We start from the raw sequence: 18,454 nt of genomic DNA on the forward strand, positions 1-18,454 counted from the left end.
ACTGCTCCCAGGTGTGACTGACAAGTAATCATCTTCCTGCGTCAGAACTCTTCAGGCATGCGTGTAATATTTGGGCTTCCCTTTGTTTCTTTCCAGTTCATTAATTATGGTTAAATATCATACCAGTATCGTATCTTGTAATTTTGATTAGTTTTTCCTGATGGCTAATGATGATGAGCATCTTTTCATGTGGCCATCCTGCATGCCCCACACTGGGGATCAAGCCCACAACCTGGCCATGTGCCCTGACCGGGAATCAAACCAATGACTTCTTGGTTCATGTGTCGATGCTCTACCACTGAGCCACACCAGCTGGGCAACCCCAATGTTTTTATAGTTTTGTCTACTAAAGAAAACATATTCAATTTAACTCTTAAATATTTACATGAAACCTTGATTTTTAAATTCATTTTAAAATAATATTTATGTGTTAGAGGAGTTTTAGCTTTAGAGCAAAATCAAGCAGAAAGTACAGAGATTTCGCATACACCCCTGCCCCCACACATACATAGCACCTCCCATTACCCACATCCTCACCAGAGTGATACATTGGTTCCAATTGATGAACCTGCACTGACACATCATAATCTCTCAAAGTCCAAAGTTTACATTAGGGTTCACTTTTTTAAAAAAATAATTCTTTATTGTTGAAAGTATTACATATGTCCCTTTTTTTCCCCATTGACCCTCTCCAGCCCTACCCCACACCCCTGCCCCTCCACTCCAGGCCTTTAGCACCCTATTGTCTGTGTCCATGGGTTATGCATATATGCATACAAGGTCTTTAAGGGTTCACTCTTGATGTACATTCTAGAGTTTGGACAAATTTATAATGACATAGTATATCCACCCTTATAGTAGCATATACAGTAGTTTCACTGCCCTAAAATTCCTCTATTCTGCTTGTTCACCCATCCTTCTCTGAAACTTTGATTTTTTAAAATTTGCTTTTAAAATGAGCTTATTTTAAAGCCTCAGAATTTTATATTACACAAGTGATTTCAGTCCATCCATTGTTATTGAAAATAACGATTGGCAAATATTTCTAATAAAATTAGTTCATCAATATGCATTTTTGAGGTGGGTCAGATGATTTTGCTTTATTGTACCAAGTCTACCCTGTTTTTCTTTAGTCTTTTTTTTTTACTTATACGAATAAGAATTTTCTTTCTCAAGAGAAATTCTAATCACATAATGCTTATTCTCAGCCCTATGCACTTCTCTCCCCAATTTGGTTTATTACCATAGTCATTTTACCTTAAACATGGAAGGCTGAGTCCATTATTTGGATTACTGCCACGACGTGGGTGTGGACTCTTTAGGACAGTCTCCAGCTAACTGGACTCTGCCCTGAAAAGGGAAGGAGACTTCTGGCACTGCTCTGGGATCTCTCTTTGGCCCTTTCATCACTCTTTTTTTTTGTTTTTTGAGAATATAAATTTAATACCTCTCAAAATGATTTAAATAAGCAAAGGTTTTATTGCCATTAAGGGTATCTTATTTATTGATTATACTTTTTTTTTTTTTTTTTTTTTTTACCAATATTCAGCTTTCTATAAAAGTTACTTGGTTTCTCTGTGTATGTTGACTCTCTTTTTGTGTTTTTCCTCTAGTGCATTCCCCTCTTTGTTCAGCTTGTTTTGGAGAGATTAACCCGAGGGGTCAAAACCAGCGAGCTCCGGACTATGTGTCTTCAGGTTGCGATTGCTGCCTTGTACTACAACCCCGATTTGCTTCTGCACACCCTAGAGAGAATTCAGTTGCCTCACAACCCTGGGCCTATAACTGTACAGTTCATAAATCAGTGGATGAATGATACAGATTGTTTTCTTGGGTAAATGTTTTCTTTATTTTATACTGCATTTCTGTTTTTGGAAAGTTGAATTTTTAAAATGTACACATAATATGATATATAAAGATAACTTTTATATCTTAAGAATTTTTAGTGTGTTGTTGACATACTTAATTTTTAGAGAGTTAGGAATGTGTTTCAGCAGTATAATCTAGTGGAAAGATTGCTGGCTTTGAAAATTAGGTATAGCCCTTTCCTACTTGTTTTTGACTCGTGTGTATTGTTATATCTCCATGTAACAAAAATTAAGTGTTCATCCTGACTCCATGACTATTAAGTGTTTGTGGGTAAAACATTATAAATGGAGTCAAGTTTTAAGGAAGTTACCAGTCTGGTAAAGATGTAATGCAGTGTCCTGGGATATTGAACACCTTGCAGATCTCCAGGGAGCCTGTTCTCCAAGGTGAGGTCAGGGTTGTTAGTTGTAGGCCAGGAGCTGCCCTGGTAGGAGAGTCTGTACTTACGTGGAGCGCTCGCCTAGTTTTCTGACATAGGAAAAGTCAGATTCCAAAGTAGTTATATGCCCACCTCCAGTGACCCAACACATAGTAGTGACTGTGTTATGCTAGAATTGGAGCTAATTTGTTTAAAGCATTAGAAATAACGAATGTTCTTTTTAAGCTTTGTAAGATATCATTTGGAAAAATGTGCTCGTGAGCAAAGACTTCCAGCAGGAGAAATAGTTGGGAGACTGCGAAGTGGTGGGGAAATAAAGGAGGCCCAAATTACGAAGGTAGAACATCTTTATAAACTGCTGTGTTTATTCAAGTTATTCATTTTTGTAGGAAACTAGAATTTGGCCCTGCTTTCGATTTCTTATTAAAGCCTATAAGGGACGAACATACTTTAAAAAGAAATTGTGTTGCCTTCACTGGTTTGGCTCAGTGGATAGAGTGTCGGTCTGTGGAATGAATAGTCCCGGGTTCGATTCCAGTCAAGGGCACATGCCTGGGTTGTGGGCTAGATCCCCAGTAGGAGATGTGCAGGAGGCAGCTGATCAATGATTCTCTCTCATCATTGATGTTTCTCTCACTCTCTCCCGTCCTCTCTGAAATCAATAAAAAAAATATTAAAAAAAGAAAAGAAAAGAAATTGTGCTTCAAGTCGTCTCTGACAAAGATTTAGAGCATAGGGGTTTGGTCATTCACAATATGCAGTTGGTACTCTTGTCTCTTTATTAGCATCTGTAAGCAGTTTTCTAAAGATAGAAAGGCTGTCTCAGCTATTGCATGGGCTGGGCATGCTTGAATTGGGCTTCCTTAGGTTCTTTAGAGCCCCACTAGATAATCATCGTTCCTGCTGTGATCCCTTTGACACCTGGTATGCACTACTAGTTAGGGCTACGTGGATGAGAAAGCCCTCAGGGCGAGTATGCTCCTGTTAGAGCATACTACTTTGGCAGTAGTAACTTGAATGAATCAAGCAATGCAAATAATGAAGAATAACAGAAGCTTGAAATATATTCATCATTGGGTTTGTTGTATATTACTCTCATTTTAAACAAATTGAATAACTGCAAATGAATTTTTGTTCATGCCAGAGTTTTAAGTGTTATGCCATATAGTAGTCTTTTTATTCTTAATATTTTTTAGTTTCAAACAACTTAGAAGAAAGATTTAGTAGAAAAATGTATGTAATGTATATTGGTCAAACTTCTTTCCTTCATAATTAAATTTTCCTTGTCTTCTGTTATAGCAGAAGACATTTAATAGATTTACTTACAGATGTTAAGTTCAAAGTATTAGAGTTTTTGAAATAAATTTTGGTGCCTAGGGTTGTAAGAGTGTATCTGCCAGAAAACCTGGTAGACCAAGATAATAAAGACGAAGTCTAAGGAACTCTTCCCTTTTTCCCATAGGATAGGAATTTTATGCTGTCAAATATAGGTATTCCTGCTTTAATGAAACTTGTTATACCAAGGCTCTGATATAGCATTTATAATAATCATACATTGATAGTACAGTAAGATTCACTACACTAATTGCAGACTCCCATAGATCTTTGATGATAATTGGTTTACAAAACTTCACTTACATAGGATTTCATAGAGTATCAAATGGGGGATATCTCTATATAATTTCAGGGAATGCACCTGAGAGTACACCTTTTTTAATTTCTTCAGAGTTTGTCCTCATTCCTCACATGCGCATTTATCTATCCTCCATAATTTGTAGGCATCATGACCGGAAGATGTGTATAATAGGACTGAGTATCCTCTTGGAATTGCAGAATCGACCTCCTGCAGTGGATGCTGTGGTGGCACAGATTGTGCCCTCCGTTCTCTTCCTGTTCCTTGGCCTGAAGCAGGTCTGTGCTACCAGACAACTGGGAAACCAAGGAGATCGCTTAAAAGCAAAGAAAACCGATATGGAAGAAAATGGTAAAGTCTTCTAATTGCAGTGAATGCTAGGATTGAATTTTATTTGAGCATGCATTTTCTTTGAATCTTAATCTATTTAAGTTATTAAACAGATTTATATTCTTTGGTCTATTGCACATTTAACAGGTAGTGTGAGTTTGGTTGACTTAATTATATCATGTGATATAAATTTATGTTTGTTCACTTTTGACACATGATTTATTATTGAGCCTTGTGTATGTTGTTACACCCTGGGAAATACATTTATAACAGGCTTAAATGATCTTGACAATAACTTAACAACCCAGTATTTATTTATTTATCCCAACAGTCTCAGTAAAGGCAACAGTTATAAGTTAAATGAACCATTAGACTTAGAAGTGTCAGTACAGCAGATTCGTGCTGAGTGCCTGGTTTTTGAAAAATGACTCTTAGGTAACTCATCCTCAAAAATTATAATTGGGAGATATTTGTGATTTACATATTATATATTTAGAATAAAGTACATAAATGAAGATGATTTACTTGAGTCAGAATAAGATTAAGAAAATTAGATCTTGCCCTGTTTGGTGTGTTCAGTGGTTAGAGCACTGGCCCTCAGATGGAAGGGTTTTGGGTTTGATTCCCAGTTAAGGGCACATACTTGGGTTTCAGGTTCAATTCCTGGCCCTGGTCAGAGTGTGTATGGGAGGCAACCAATTGATGTATGATGTTTCTCTTTCTCTCTCTCCCTGTCTCTCTCTTCCACTCTCTCTAAAAATTAATGGAAAAGATATCCTCTGGTGAGGATTAACAACAACAACAAAATAGAAAAGGAGTATTAGTTAATGTCTTTATTTTAGTTAATGTTTTTGCAAGACTTCTTGTAAGGGCTCAGGAAGTAATATTATCCAACTCCAAATGGAATTTTTCCTCTTTTGGTTAAAAATAAAAAATTTTATGGAAGATATACAATTTTACTTTTGATGCTAAATTCTATGGAATTTTATATAGATCTTTTGCAGTAATGTTCCTTTACTAGAAGTTTTTTTGTGTGTTTTTTTTTTGCTAAGTACTAGTATATGACAACAATTATATAATTTTTTTTTACTATGTTATGATGCTCTCTTTCTGATTTCTTGTATTGCCCACTTTTTATTGGCTTATAATTGATGACTTGAGGGAAATTTTTCTGCAATGTTCCAGACTTTCTTGTTGAATTTCTTACTAAAGTATAGAATGATTAACTAGCAAAAGTATTTCTTGCTGTCTTTGTTATTACACTTTTGCCATACCTATACATGGGGTCAAAATTGTGGTTTCTTGCCTTATTTCTAAAACTACCTTAGTTTAATCCTGGCATTTACTGTCTATTGCTTATTTACCATACTGGTCTAACTGATTGGAACAAATCAGCACTGAAAACATAAATAGAGTCCATGGTGATAAACAATTCATCTTCTAACTTTTCAACCCACATGTAGCTAACTACCTATTTTATTTTTCCTTTACATTTCTATATTATTCTGTTGCTATTAGCAGAAATGACCTCTTCACTCAAACATTTCTGAGCAATTCATAATCAACTTAGTTAATTGTTGAGATTCTCAGTGGGGGTTCATTGTTATTTAAAACACATTATATACTTAATCAGGTAATTACACATATCTGTAGAATCACGAGCAGTGTGAAATCTGAATTCTTAACGATACAGGTGTTACTCTGCTGTGTTCAGGGACCATCAGCAGCGTTGCTATTGGCAACATAATAAAAGTTAAAGTTTCAGATTTAAAAAAATAAAACACATGTACTGACTGCACATTCATTTTATATCTTTTTTGACAAAAAGTTAATTTGTGTGTCTGTAGTTAAGTAGTATTTTATATTAATGAACATGAGGCAGCCATAACCAAACGCTAGTAATGTTCAGCTGGACTACAAATTTAGGCGTAGTTTAAATTGTTTTCAGTGAGGAGGATAAAGTCATTTTCAGTTTAGCAAGCTACAGTAAAGATAAGATTTATTTTTATAATTTTATATAAAATTATGTGGTAGTTTTTCCATTTCCAGAATGTCATTTGATCATTTATTTTATTCTATGGAATTTTATATTTTGTTCTTATATGTTTTGATTCCTTCTCAATAATGAATGGATTCATAGAGGAGATTTCAAGTGATGAAGAGGAAGCGAATATAACTGCACAAGCTATGCAGTCTAAGAATGGCCGAGGTGAAGAAGAGGAGGAAGATGATGATGACTGGGATGAAGAAGTCTTAGAGGAAACTGCCCTTGAGGGATTCAGCACTCCACTTGACCTTGACAATAGTGTGGATGAATATCAATTTTTTACCCAAGCTCTGCTGGGTATGTCTTTATTCCCTAAATCTTCAGATATTTTCTCTAAATTCTTCCTTCATTCCCCTTTGTTAGAAGTTTGTTTTTTTTGTTTTTTTTTTACTATATAAGCAATTTATCAATTTTGTACAGCAAGGGCCACTATACTAGTAAATACAGTTAAGGACTTATAAAAGATTGGGAGAAGATATTTAGCATATACATATATTACACTTAAGATCCACAGTTAACAGAAACCTTCTACAAATGAATGAGACCAATAACCCAATATAAAAATGGGATATGTAAATGGGAAATTTATACAATGTAAAAAATAAACCAATGAAAATGTTTAGAAAATTATAAAATCATAATGAAAGAATTTTATTAAATACAGATCTTTTTCTTTTATAGTTACACTAGAGGCCTGGTACACGGATTCGTGCACCAGTGGGGTCCCTCGGCCTGGCCTGTGGGGATGGGGCTGAAACCGGCTCTCTGACATCCCCCAAAGGGTCCCAGATTGCAAGAGGGTGGTTCCCAGGTGACGATCCCTGGAATTGGGCTCCCTCCTCTCTGGTTCTGGGTGTGTCACCCGAGAACCGCAGCTGCCAAGTCACAGCAGCTCGGCAGCTCCTGCGTTGAGCATCTGCCCCCTGGCGGTCAGTGTGCATTGTAGCTACTGGTTGGCCGGTTGAACAGTCAGCTGGTTGCTTAGGCTTTTATATATCTAGATATTATTTCTATGATTGTATCATAATTTATTTCCATTGATGAACATATGAATAGTTCCAGTGTTTTTGCTATTATAAAGCAGTATTAAAGTGGGCACCCTTATGTATAAATATTATTACCAACAAGGTAATGCTAGTACATAACATATTGGCATTATTTAGTGTTGCTACAAATACTATTAATGAAAATAAAACCACCTCTTTTTTTTTTTGCTGAAATTTAGCAGGAGCTAGAGGTAGAGAGTACAGGGAAGACATTCTGAAGCACAGGGAAAATAAGGGCATAAGTGTGGAGAGGGGATAGGGAGGGGATGCTCTGAGGGCGTTGCTTCCACCCACGGGTGTGCATCATGATGAGCAGAAGCTTTTAGGTCTTGGGTGGGATCTTGGGATATGTATTTTAAAATGCCCCTCAAGTGATAGGCAGTCATCTTTGGATCAGTATGTGACAGAAAGAAGCATGTAGGCGAAAGACTAAGAAAGCAGTGGAGGATGGGTGTGGAGAGGACATGGTTGAAGATGTTGGGGGTTTACAGTGGTTGACTAGGAGAATCATGGAATTATGATGGAAATAGGGAGGTGAAGAGGGGTTGGGAGGTAAAATGTTAAATTTGTTTTCAGTTGTGCTGAATTTGAGGCAAGTTATCCAAATGGAAAGGTCCAGGAGCCTCAGGGAATGATTTTGCCTAAAGGTACAAATTTGAGTTCTTGGTATAGGCTTGATGCTGAAGCTGCAGGTGGTTTGAGAATTCTGGAGGAAAATGGTAACAAGAGGGTACAGGTGTTTCCCAACGTCTGGATTTTAGGGAGCATTCATAGTTGGTAAAACCCTAGGAGGAAGAGGAGATGGTGAAGGAGGCAGAGAACTAGGTAAAGCAGAGATTTTCAGTGTTGTTTGAAAGCCCCACATAGTTGGCTACTGAATGGATCCTCAGAAATAAACCATTGTTGGAATAAGTTTCATTACCTTGTGTTTGTCTGTACTTCCTGTCTCTCCCTGTCTGCGATCAGTTCATTATAATTAGATCTGTCATTATTGTCTGAAATAATAGTCACTGGGCTCCCTTATCTTTTCCTCCTCCACCTACCACCTTCCCTCCAAATGCAACAGCTGTGCAGAATCGGGACGCTGCCTGGTACCAACTGCTGATGGCCCCGCTCAGTGAGGACCAGAGGAGAACGCTGCAGGAGGTGTACACCCTGGCAGAGCACCGGAGGACGGTGGCAGGTAGGCCATTGTGGTTCTCAGATGAGAGTGCATGGGTCAGAGTGCACCTACAATCGGCTTTTTAAATTGTTAGAGGCCAGCCTTTCAGGATAATAAGGAATTATTATTGTATGGTCTTCTTAAACTCATGATATCTTAACTTTATAAAGCACTGTGCATTAATGTGTGTCTTTTAGTGGTAGTGTCATTCGTATTCTCATCCTGTTTTGGACTAAAGATAAGACATAAGGGTTGGCATGAGTCTTGCTGAGGAGAGTGAATCAGCTGGATCACCCTCCTAAACATCTTAAGCACAGATGAACCTGAGGTGCTTTACGAGTTCTTGCAAGGAGCTTATATTCCTAGACATGAAACTATTCACTTCTATTTGTTGGGCTTTACATGTTGGTGATTCTTGCTGATTTTCACTTTTTGAGCTGGAGACATTATTTTATGCAGGCATTATTATGGTCACTCCTAGGAAATCAATGGAAAGGATTTTGTAATTATAAAAATATTTTCCTGGGAAACGTCATGGATAGGCATTTAGAGTTTAGAACCCAGGTTTTATTTTTATTTTTAAATATGTTTTTACTGATTTTTAGTGAGAGGAAAGGAGAGGGATAGAGAGATAGAAACATCCATTGATCGGCTGCCTCCTGAATGCCCCCAACTGAGGATTGAGCCAGCAGTCTGGGCATGTGCCCTGACCGGGAATCAAATTAGAGACCTCCTGGTTCATGAGTTGAAACTCAACCACTGAGCCACACTGGCCAGGCAGGAACCCAGGTTTTCTGCATTGACTTAGATTTTCAGTGCTGCACAGATTCTCTTCCTGGTAGGAGAGGTCTGGGGGTCCTTTCCGCAGCAGAGATTATGGAGCTGGCAGAACTCAACTTTGAGACTTGTTTTCATTTTGCTCATTGTTAGCAAACAGTTTTTCCATGATGGTAAACATAATTACTTACTGCCCTGAGTCTGTTAAAGCTAATGCTCAGTAGGGCAGGGCACGGCACTTAATGCCATGAGTGACATTGCTGCAGGGTGCTAAGCATAAAGAATCTGGCTCCTTTGAGGTGAATTCCAGCTTTGCACTTTAAATGCTCTTCTTCTTCCCCTTTCTCTTGGCAAATGCTAGAGGCAAAGAAGAAGATTGAACAACAGGGAGGCTTCACCTTTGAAAATAAAGGCGTCCTCTCCGCATTTAACTTTGGGACTATGCCAAGCAACAACTGAAAGATGGAACATCCACCGGCCAAGACCAAGTGTCATCGGGAAATTTCACTTCAACAGGGGAATGTGTGATCAAGGGGAGGAAGGACTGGGAGCTGCTGTTTGGCATCCTCCTGGCATAGGGCAGTACTTTTATCCACTTTCCCCTTTGACCTTTCTCACCCTGAAATATGTATTTTAAGAAGCTACTGTAATGTATGAAATTAAAGGAAAACAAAATCATTGGACTGAGAAGGACAAATCATATGCTCCAAAGGATGAATGACCAAGATGGTTTTAGAGGATTGGATCAATTGCACGTCTCAGGTTTTTGCCACGCAGAATCAGTGGATTTATGCAGATAACAGTGCCTTCTGTTGTACATGAATTATCTGAAAACATTTTTTTGGAGTGCATTGCGATTTTTTTTAAAGCATAAAACATATTTCTAGATATAATGTAAACTTTGGCGATATGTTGACTTACTCTGCATTTTACTATGTGAATTTACTGTTTGACAGTTAGCTCCAACTCACTCTGGTTTCAAAAACATCACCGCTCCCCTTGCTTACCCGGTGGCTGGGGCTTTCTTCAGGGGCTGTAACGTATGCACTGGCTCTGGGTTTTCATAAGATATTTTGTGACTGTTCTAAGTAGTGTCTTAGTCCCTCTTCCACCATGCGTTTCAGCCCTGAAAGGGTGGTATTTCTTTTAGAGGCAGCAAATATGAGTATCAATTTTATTTATAACCTGAGAAGTTCAGGACTGAAAATTTTTTGGCAGCAAGTGGCAGGGACTTTTCAGTCACTGGAATGAAGAAGTCCAAGTATATTCTGAATCATGTACTTAATGATGCAGTGAATTGATAGTCATTCTAAAGCACATTGGACTTCTAGGGAACAGGTACTCCATGAGCACGCTATCTTTCGGGATGGGGCTTGCGTTTTTAATAACTCATCATTCCAGCTGTGTTGGACCCGGGTCCAAAGCATTTTGTAACAATGTTTTTTATCTAGGAAAAAGAGACCCAAATCTAACTTGTGGCTTTCTCATACATCTGTATTTTCTCCTGCCTAATTTATTCTAGTCTTTATTAGAGCTCAGTTTGGCTTCTTATATTTTTCAAGGGTGGGGGCTGTTGGTCAGCTTCACTCTTAGATGGTAATGATGATGTAAGAAAGCCCAAATATTGCCAGATGAAATGACAGCTGTTTTTCTGAGCTGATTAAAGACCAGTGTTTTCATTCAGTAAAGTGAAAATGTATTGTCAGAACTTAATACATTATTGTATGTGATACAGTTTTCCGTTGTTGTGAAAAGTCTGCAGCTGATATTTGCCTTCAGCAACTAGAGGAATTTCTCCAGGTGCTTCTCATCGTACCGTCTCTTACTAACTCTTTCTAGAATTTCAGGTTATTTAAGTAGTTTTTATAGAAGTGGCTCAAGAAACCATGCATTTCAGAGCTAAATGATCCCCTTTTGTCCTCTGTCCCTCTCTTCCCCAGGCTTTGATGGCGAGTATGCCAGCTGATGGCTAGAAGAGAAGGATGGTGTTGGTGGGGGGAAGGGGGGAGTGGAGTTTATCTAACACTTTGAAATGCTTCTTATTCTTCCCATGCCCCAAATCATTTAATTTTAACATAAATAGTATGCCTTCACACTGGATTGTCAAAGGCATGTGATTGCATTTTTGTAATGTGTTGTCTCCTGCAGCATTAAAGGGAAATAATTGTTAATGTGTATCATCCATCCTGTTTTTGAAGCCAGGGTAGTTGTATAATTTTGTTACCAGCAGTGCTAACCTGAATGTGATCTGGTTACCTTGGACATGCAGGAACTTATGTGAATGTACTGTAAAGTAAAATGCGGACTGATCCCCAGGATCCTGAACTTTTCTGTGTGTAATGTTTGCTGAAATGTGGCAGGTGATTCAAACCCCAAGTGTTTCCCTGACTTCTGGGGACCTGGCGCAAGGGGGCTCTCTGGGAAGTAACCAGGGCCCATCAGGAGCAGCTAAAGGGTAGGGGCGTGGTTGGGACTTGAGAGCCCATCTCCTAAACCAGGACGTCTGCCTGAGTGCGACAGAAGCTCTGGAAAGCAAAGGTCCCTTCCACAGCAGGACCTGGAGGTGCTCAAACTGGAGCCGTTTTCTAATGGGCTGCCATCCAATTGGGAGCCATCACAACTGAGTGAAATGGTACATGCTGGCCTTTCGATTCCAAAATACTTACCTGGCATGGCCATGGAAGGGTGGTATTATAGCTCGTTTGGCTCCTTCTTCCCACTTACCATTTCTGTTAAGACCACACAGAACCAGCAAATTAATAATCAGGGAAAATCCCCAAGCTAGAAAACAGTTATTTTAAATTATCATTTAAGTAATATAGTGAATTACAGACCCATTTTATGTTCAGCAGTTGAGACTGAAAACTGTAATAAATTCATGGAAGAAATCTGGGGGAAATTGGCCGTGTGGTCAGAGACCACCGGAGAGTGTGTGTGTGGGTAATCCGGTCCCTGTTTGATGCTCTTCATTGAGATGAACGTGCAAGCGCTGATGGGTGGGCTGGAAGCGGGGCAGCACACTAATGAATAAGGCCACATAGCCAGTGAACAAAGGGCTGGGCGAGGCTTTAGGAAGAACACCAATGAGGGCAACTGTGACCAGGAGAGAGGGGGGGCGTATGCAGCAGAAAGCGAGCGGCTGGGCTGTGCTGTGGAGAAAAGGGAGTGCAAGGCTCTCCCATCACGGGGGAGGTGAGTGAATGCACCTGACCCTGGAGGGCACCCGAGAGGACCTTCCCTTTGGATATATCACCCAACTTGAAAATTACACAAGGAGATGGGTGCCTCGAAAGACCCAGAAACTGGAGGCTCCCAGAAGGATTTAGAATTTGCAGGGGGCTCAGAGCAGCTCACAGAGGAGACCTTATGGAGACTTTCCCCGAAGGACCGCCTTGGGCACGGAGGGAAAAGCCAAGGAGGATGAGGACTTCGCAGCAAGGCCTCCTGGGCAGCTTTCAGCTGTGGCCCAGTGTCCCACACCAAGCTCTTGTGAGTTTAGAGTGGCCCACCATCCCCACTACCCGGTGAGAGAGGGTAGTGCCCTCATTTCTCTTCCTTTGCAGCCACTCTCCTGGGAGCTTTGCAGCTTGACCTTCATCTGCTGGTCTCCAGACAGTCTGACTCCACTGGCCCTCGCCTTATGCATGCCAGTGGGCTGGAACTCCTTCAGAGGTTAACCTTTGGCCTTGGAATAAGCTCCCCATTCTTCTTCTTCTTTTTTAAAAATCGATTTTAGAGAGGAAGAAAGAGAGAGAAGGAGGGAGAGCAACATGAATGTGAGAGAGATACATCGATTGGGTGCCTCCTGTGCGCACCCCTTTGCAACCTAGTTATGTGCCCTGACCGGGAACCTGACACCTTCCAATGCAACGGGGCAACGCTCCAACCTCCTGAGCCCCAGCGGCCGGCTCCTCCTCTTTCACAGCACTTGTTTGGTTGTTGTTTCACCTTGAGCTGCTCATACCATTGATTATAAGTTTGAGGGTGGAGACTATGCTTTAAATAGTATTTTATACACATGTTGTCTACATACCCTGCATCTGGTGGTCAAGCATAATTAATATGAACAAATGCATGTATATGTGAGGTTCTGCCAATGGACTGGGAATTGGGAGGCATCTCGGAGGCCACAGATAGGATCTCAGAGTCAGGTAGGTTCCTGTGGAGGCGCCTGGCTTTTAGGAGAAAACAAATTTGCAGCAGCAGCAGCAGCAGCTGGGTGGTGAAGGAGATGGACGCCACTGAAGGTACGATGTGGTCTGTGGGCCACTGTGGCCCTGCTGATCCTCCCATTTCTGAGCCCAGCGCCTAGGTTTTATGTGTAGCTGCGTTCTGGGCAGTGGAGTCCTCTTTTTTTCAGACCCCAAGTTTCCATGACAAAGAACCCCTTTTCCTAACACTGGCTGTTTCTTTCCTTTCCCCTATGGGTTCATTAGCCTCTACTTAGTTTTTAAGAACCTGTTTATGTATTAACCAGTTAATTATTTTGTAGGAAGCTCTTCTGAGACTGATCCCAGGCTCTCTCCGACTGTTTTGACCTCTCCTCTGGCATTCAGACTTTTAGAACCAATTGCCATCTCTTGAGGGTCACATGTAACTCAAACTCCACATGTCCACATAAAAAAAATCATAGTTTTTACTCTTTACCTCCAACTCCACCCTCTCCCAGTGTTTCTTCATTGGTAGCACCAGTCACCCAGTCCTTGTTAGATAGTTGGGTGTCAATGTTGATGACTCCCACTTCTTCACTCCTCATACTGATTATCTCTTCAAAAATACTCTGAGTCTATTTCTTTCCGTATTATCTTACTGTAGGCCACCACCATTCCTTGCTGGAATATTCTAGTGTCCTCCGATCTGAGATCTCGCACCTGCTCGTGCCCCTCCTCACTGCCTTTGCCTATTCGCTAATGAGGCAGAATGATTTTCAAAATGCAGGTTTTGGACAACCAACCCGAGAGATTAAGATCTTTCATTGGCTTTTAGAGTACAGATAAAATCATTAACCTGGCCAACACACTCTGAGTGGTTGGGCCCTGTTTCAACTATCTGTCCTGTGATACTTCCTTAGCACCTTCCAGCTGCCTTTTTTCACCACCTCCGATTCACTGGTTTCTTCTCCCTCCTGGAGGTTCACAGACACGATTTTCTTTTCCTTCCCTCTGCTCTTTATCTGGTAAATTCCTCTTCACTTCAAAACAGAAATATTTCCTTAGAGAAGCTTTTCTGTTCTTAGGACCCCTATGTCAATCATGTATCCCACTTATAATCAAATAATTGTATAACATGAGCTTCTTGAGAGCCAAATCAGTATCCTACTCACTGCTGAAACCCAGCACCTAGCGTAATGCTTTGCTGGGGGTGGTTTTACCATTGGTAGCCTGCACCATCCAAACCCTGTCAAAGGCAGACTCCCTGGTAATAGCTAAGTTGGAGAAGTCAGTGGGACTGAAATATCCCACTTGAAATGGAATTACTTGCCCAATTTCAGTCAGACAAACATGTAAAGAAGGTCAATAATTTAGTTTACCCTTTGATCTGGTGATATTTAAACATTTCCTCAACATTTATTTGGTGGAGTTAAGGAGAAATTGATTTATTACTAATAAAACTTGAAAACGTCTATTTTCAGAATAAGAAATTTATAATATGCATTTATTACACACAGTTTTCCAAACCGGATAACCCAGTTTGGTCATTCCCTATAACTAACACTGCAAATTCGATTTCATAATTTTTTAGCTCCCTGCTGCTGCTGCTGTCAGACAACGTCAGCGGGGTGGTACCAGGATTAGTAGCATTTTTACATAAAACAAAATGTCCAACATTGCTAGACACCAGCAAGAAGTGTGCATTTCCTCATGAAGGCATTGCCTACTTCGGTGGAGCAAGAGCAGTTTTCATTTCACCAGTTGCATGAGGAGTTGTATTTGGAAACCTCTACAGTTGGTGTGCAGGGTGCTCCCCAGCTGACCAGGCCTTAATGGGGCTGTGGCTGGGCGGTGGAGCCAGAGACTCTGAAGGCAGCAACAAACAAGCAGGTTGTTCACTCAACATGCCTACAGCTGATGGCATTCAGCCTCTTTCAACCCGGGTTTGAAGACAATGCTATGACCCAAACCCAGCTGCAACTGCCAGGTGATGCTACCCCTCACCCCCACCCCCACCCCATGATCCCGTTGCCTTATATGGATCCTCACCAGTGGTGGCCTTTGCTTGGCTGCTGTATTACAGGCTGTGATAATGACACCCCACCCCACCTGCACCCCCATCCCCAAGATGTGGAAATCCTAATCCCCAGAATTTGTGAATGTAACCTTACAAGGCGAAGGGGAATGAGGTTGCAGATAGAAATCAGTTTAATAATCAGCTGATCTCAGAACAAGGGAGGGTATTGTGGGTTTCCAGGTGTGCCCAATGTAATCACAAGGTTTCTTACACGTGGAAGAGGGAGGCAGAAGAGAAGGTCCGGTGATGGGGTGTTAGGACGGAAGCCGGCATTGCTGGCTTTGAGGGTGGAGTGGAGGAAGGGGGCCCTGAGCCAACAGAGCCTCCGGAAGCTGGAAAGGGCTTGGAGATGGAGTCTTTCCTGGAGCTTGCAGGAGGAATGCGGTCCTGCCAACAGCTTGATGTCAGCCCAGTGAGACCTGTCTGGGACTTCTGATCTTCAGAACTGTAAGATAGCAAATCTGTGCTTTACGCCTTGATGTGTGTAGTTAATTTGTTACAGCAGCGATAGAAAACTAATACGCAGGCCCTGGTGGGGGCAGGTGCAGGAGGCTCAGCTCTGAACACTGAAATATGGATTAATATTTTGGGCTGGACATTTTAATTTCTAAATCAAGATCATGTGCAGTACAATGTGGTTATGGGGCTTATTCCCTGCACGTGATCCGAAAATTACTGGGCCTGCTGGGTGTTTTCAGCTAAAACAGTGGTTCTCAACCTTCTGGCCCTTTAAATACAGTTCCTCATGTTGTGACCCGACCATAAAATTATTTTCGTTGCTACTTCATAACAGTCATGTTGCTACTGTTATGAATCGTAATGTAAATATCTGATATGCAGGATGATCTTAGGCGACCCCTGTGAAAGGGTCGTTCTACCGCCAAAGGGTTCGCGACCCACAGGTTGAGAACCGCTGATCTAAAACCAGGGAGAAACTTTCTGCAGTAAATAGAATTTAGAGCAAGTGGAAGGTAAAATAAATGTGCATTTTGCTTGTATTCCATAGATTGTGATTGTTTCACGTCCCTCTTATTATAGGACAGTATCTAAACTCATGTGAAACATTATATTTTGTGTTTAATGTATGCAAATACCTCTCGGTTCCCCACATTTTCTGAGGGAGCCTCCTTTGTGAGCTTTCCGTTTGGTTCTGTGAGAAACGAAGGTTTTTCCATTAAATGCCTTTCCTACTTCAGTTAGCGAGTCTGGCTGCTCCTGCAACTAAGAAGTTTAAGTGATTAGGAAACAAAATAGCACATTTTATCTGGAGCGCTGTGCGACTACAGATGGAATGTGCTTTGCCGGTGGTAGCCAGCCTCCAAGATGAGCTCCATGGTCCTTCCTTGCTACCCTTTGGGTTGCTCACCTCCCGCCAATCGACACATGAGCTAATTAAGAAGTAGATGCTTCAACCCTTGTCAAGTCTTCAGAGACTGCAGGCCTGGTTGACAGTTTGAAAACCTCATGAAGTGCCTGAAGTCACATCACCCAACTGAGCCACTCCTGGAATTCTGACTCTCAGACACTGTTGAGATAATAGATGGTTGTTTTTAGCTGCTAAGTTTGGGGACAATTTGCCACTATATATGCCTAATTCAGAGTTCATTAAAACTCTCCTACACTTTGCAATTTGAATAGAGGCGATACACCCTGAACTGCTAGGAACACAATCAGTTATTTCTCTTACAGGAGCCCTGGGGAGGGGCTGCTGGCATCTGACATGAGGCAGGACTAGGGAATCACCAACCCAGGATCCCACAAAAGGCTGAAACTGAAAAGTGAATACGATAACTGAATTTTTCTAAATGAGTCTTATTGTCTACTTTCAAACTAAGCTTTTTCTGAAGACAGATATCATACAATCTGTAGGCTCAGTTTACATCTATTGTCAAATGGTAGGCATTTGTTCTCAGGGACTACCATTTATTTTTATTTAAAGTCAGTTTTATTTTTAATGTGCAGAATGTTTTACAAACGAAAAGGCATGACCTAATTTATAGGCTATATTTATATGGACATAAAACCCCTTTGCAGTTATGGCTGAATTAACTGTTCACATATGCAGGCATTGTCTCTGTTACACTGACTCCATGGTCAGCTCTGCTAACCCGTGCAATTGAGACGGTTCTTCAATAGTTCGGTTTAACGTGCGTGACGAGCTTGCATTGCTGTAAAGCTATTCCTGTCTCTTTCAAAAGCATTCACAAGCCTGGACATGCCTCTGACCCTAGGCTGTATTTGTACCATCTCATATTTATATTCAATTTGGAAATCTGATTTTCAGGCACGTCTGGGTTTAGGATGTACTGTGGGGTTTGAACAGCAGAGCACGATTGCTTGTGTAATGCAATAACTTGCGCATTGGCCTCCCTCGGCCTTTTGTTGGGCTGTCACTTGGCCATGGTTATTTGGCGAAGCTGTTAATTTTACTCTGCCATGCGGAGAACCACTAAGTTAGAGGAATGGATTATGCTGGCAATCAGGTTTGACAGAACCTCCAAAGATTTGTGATGGAATGAAATTAACACGGTCCAGGGGTACTAACTATGATAAGCAGTAGACCTTAATAATTAAATGGCTAAAATATAAAAATGCTGTAAAGTGCATCTCTTTATGGGGGAGCTATTTTCCCACTGCACGCTTTTATAAGATTGTAAATGTGGTCCTCAGGTAATACTCTTCTGCACTTTGCAATTTGAATAAAGGCAATAAAGTTAACTTATCACACTTTCAAAGCAAAGTTTAAGTGTGAATTTAAAGGCATTTGATGACATATATGCATATATGTGTACATATCTATATGTATGTTTGTGTTTATATGTGTTTGAATATATACATCTATACATCCATCCATCCACACAGTTCAATGACGGGGTGCTTGAGAATTAAACTAACAAAGGATAATTAACAGGAGAAATGAGACAATTTTTATTAATATTCAGGTGCATGGGAGTTCACAGAAAAGAAGTGAAAATTCAAAAAG

At 40.7% G+C, this 18,454-nt stretch overlaps 1 protein-coding gene across 1 annotated transcript in view; it reads left to right on the top strand.

The window, feature by feature from the left end:
* The window catches only part of IPO8 (importin 8), a 64,034-nt gene extending 52,466 nt beyond the window's left edge, over positions 1-11,568 (top strand). The window contains exons 21-25 of the mRNA XM_081082707.1: positions 1,614-1,834; positions 4,027-4,232; positions 6,352-6,555; positions 8,371-8,487; positions 9,605-11,568. Of these exons, the coding sequence (XP_080938833.1) occupies positions 1,614-1,834; positions 4,027-4,232; positions 6,352-6,555; positions 8,371-8,487; positions 9,605-9,702 (846 nt within the window). The 3' untranslated portion in view covers positions 9,703-11,568. The remainder of the gene's footprint in view (positions 1-1,613; positions 1,835-4,026; positions 4,233-6,351; positions 6,556-8,370; positions 8,488-9,604) is intronic.
* The last annotated feature ends 6,886 nt before the right edge of the window (positions 11,569-18,454 follow it).

This window comes from Myotis nattereri (assembly GCF_964212035.1).
Source record: "Myotis nattereri genome assembly, chromosome: 2".
NCBI classification, from domain to species: domain Eukaryota; kingdom Metazoa; phylum Chordata; class Mammalia; order Chiroptera; family Vespertilionidae; genus Myotis; species Myotis nattereri.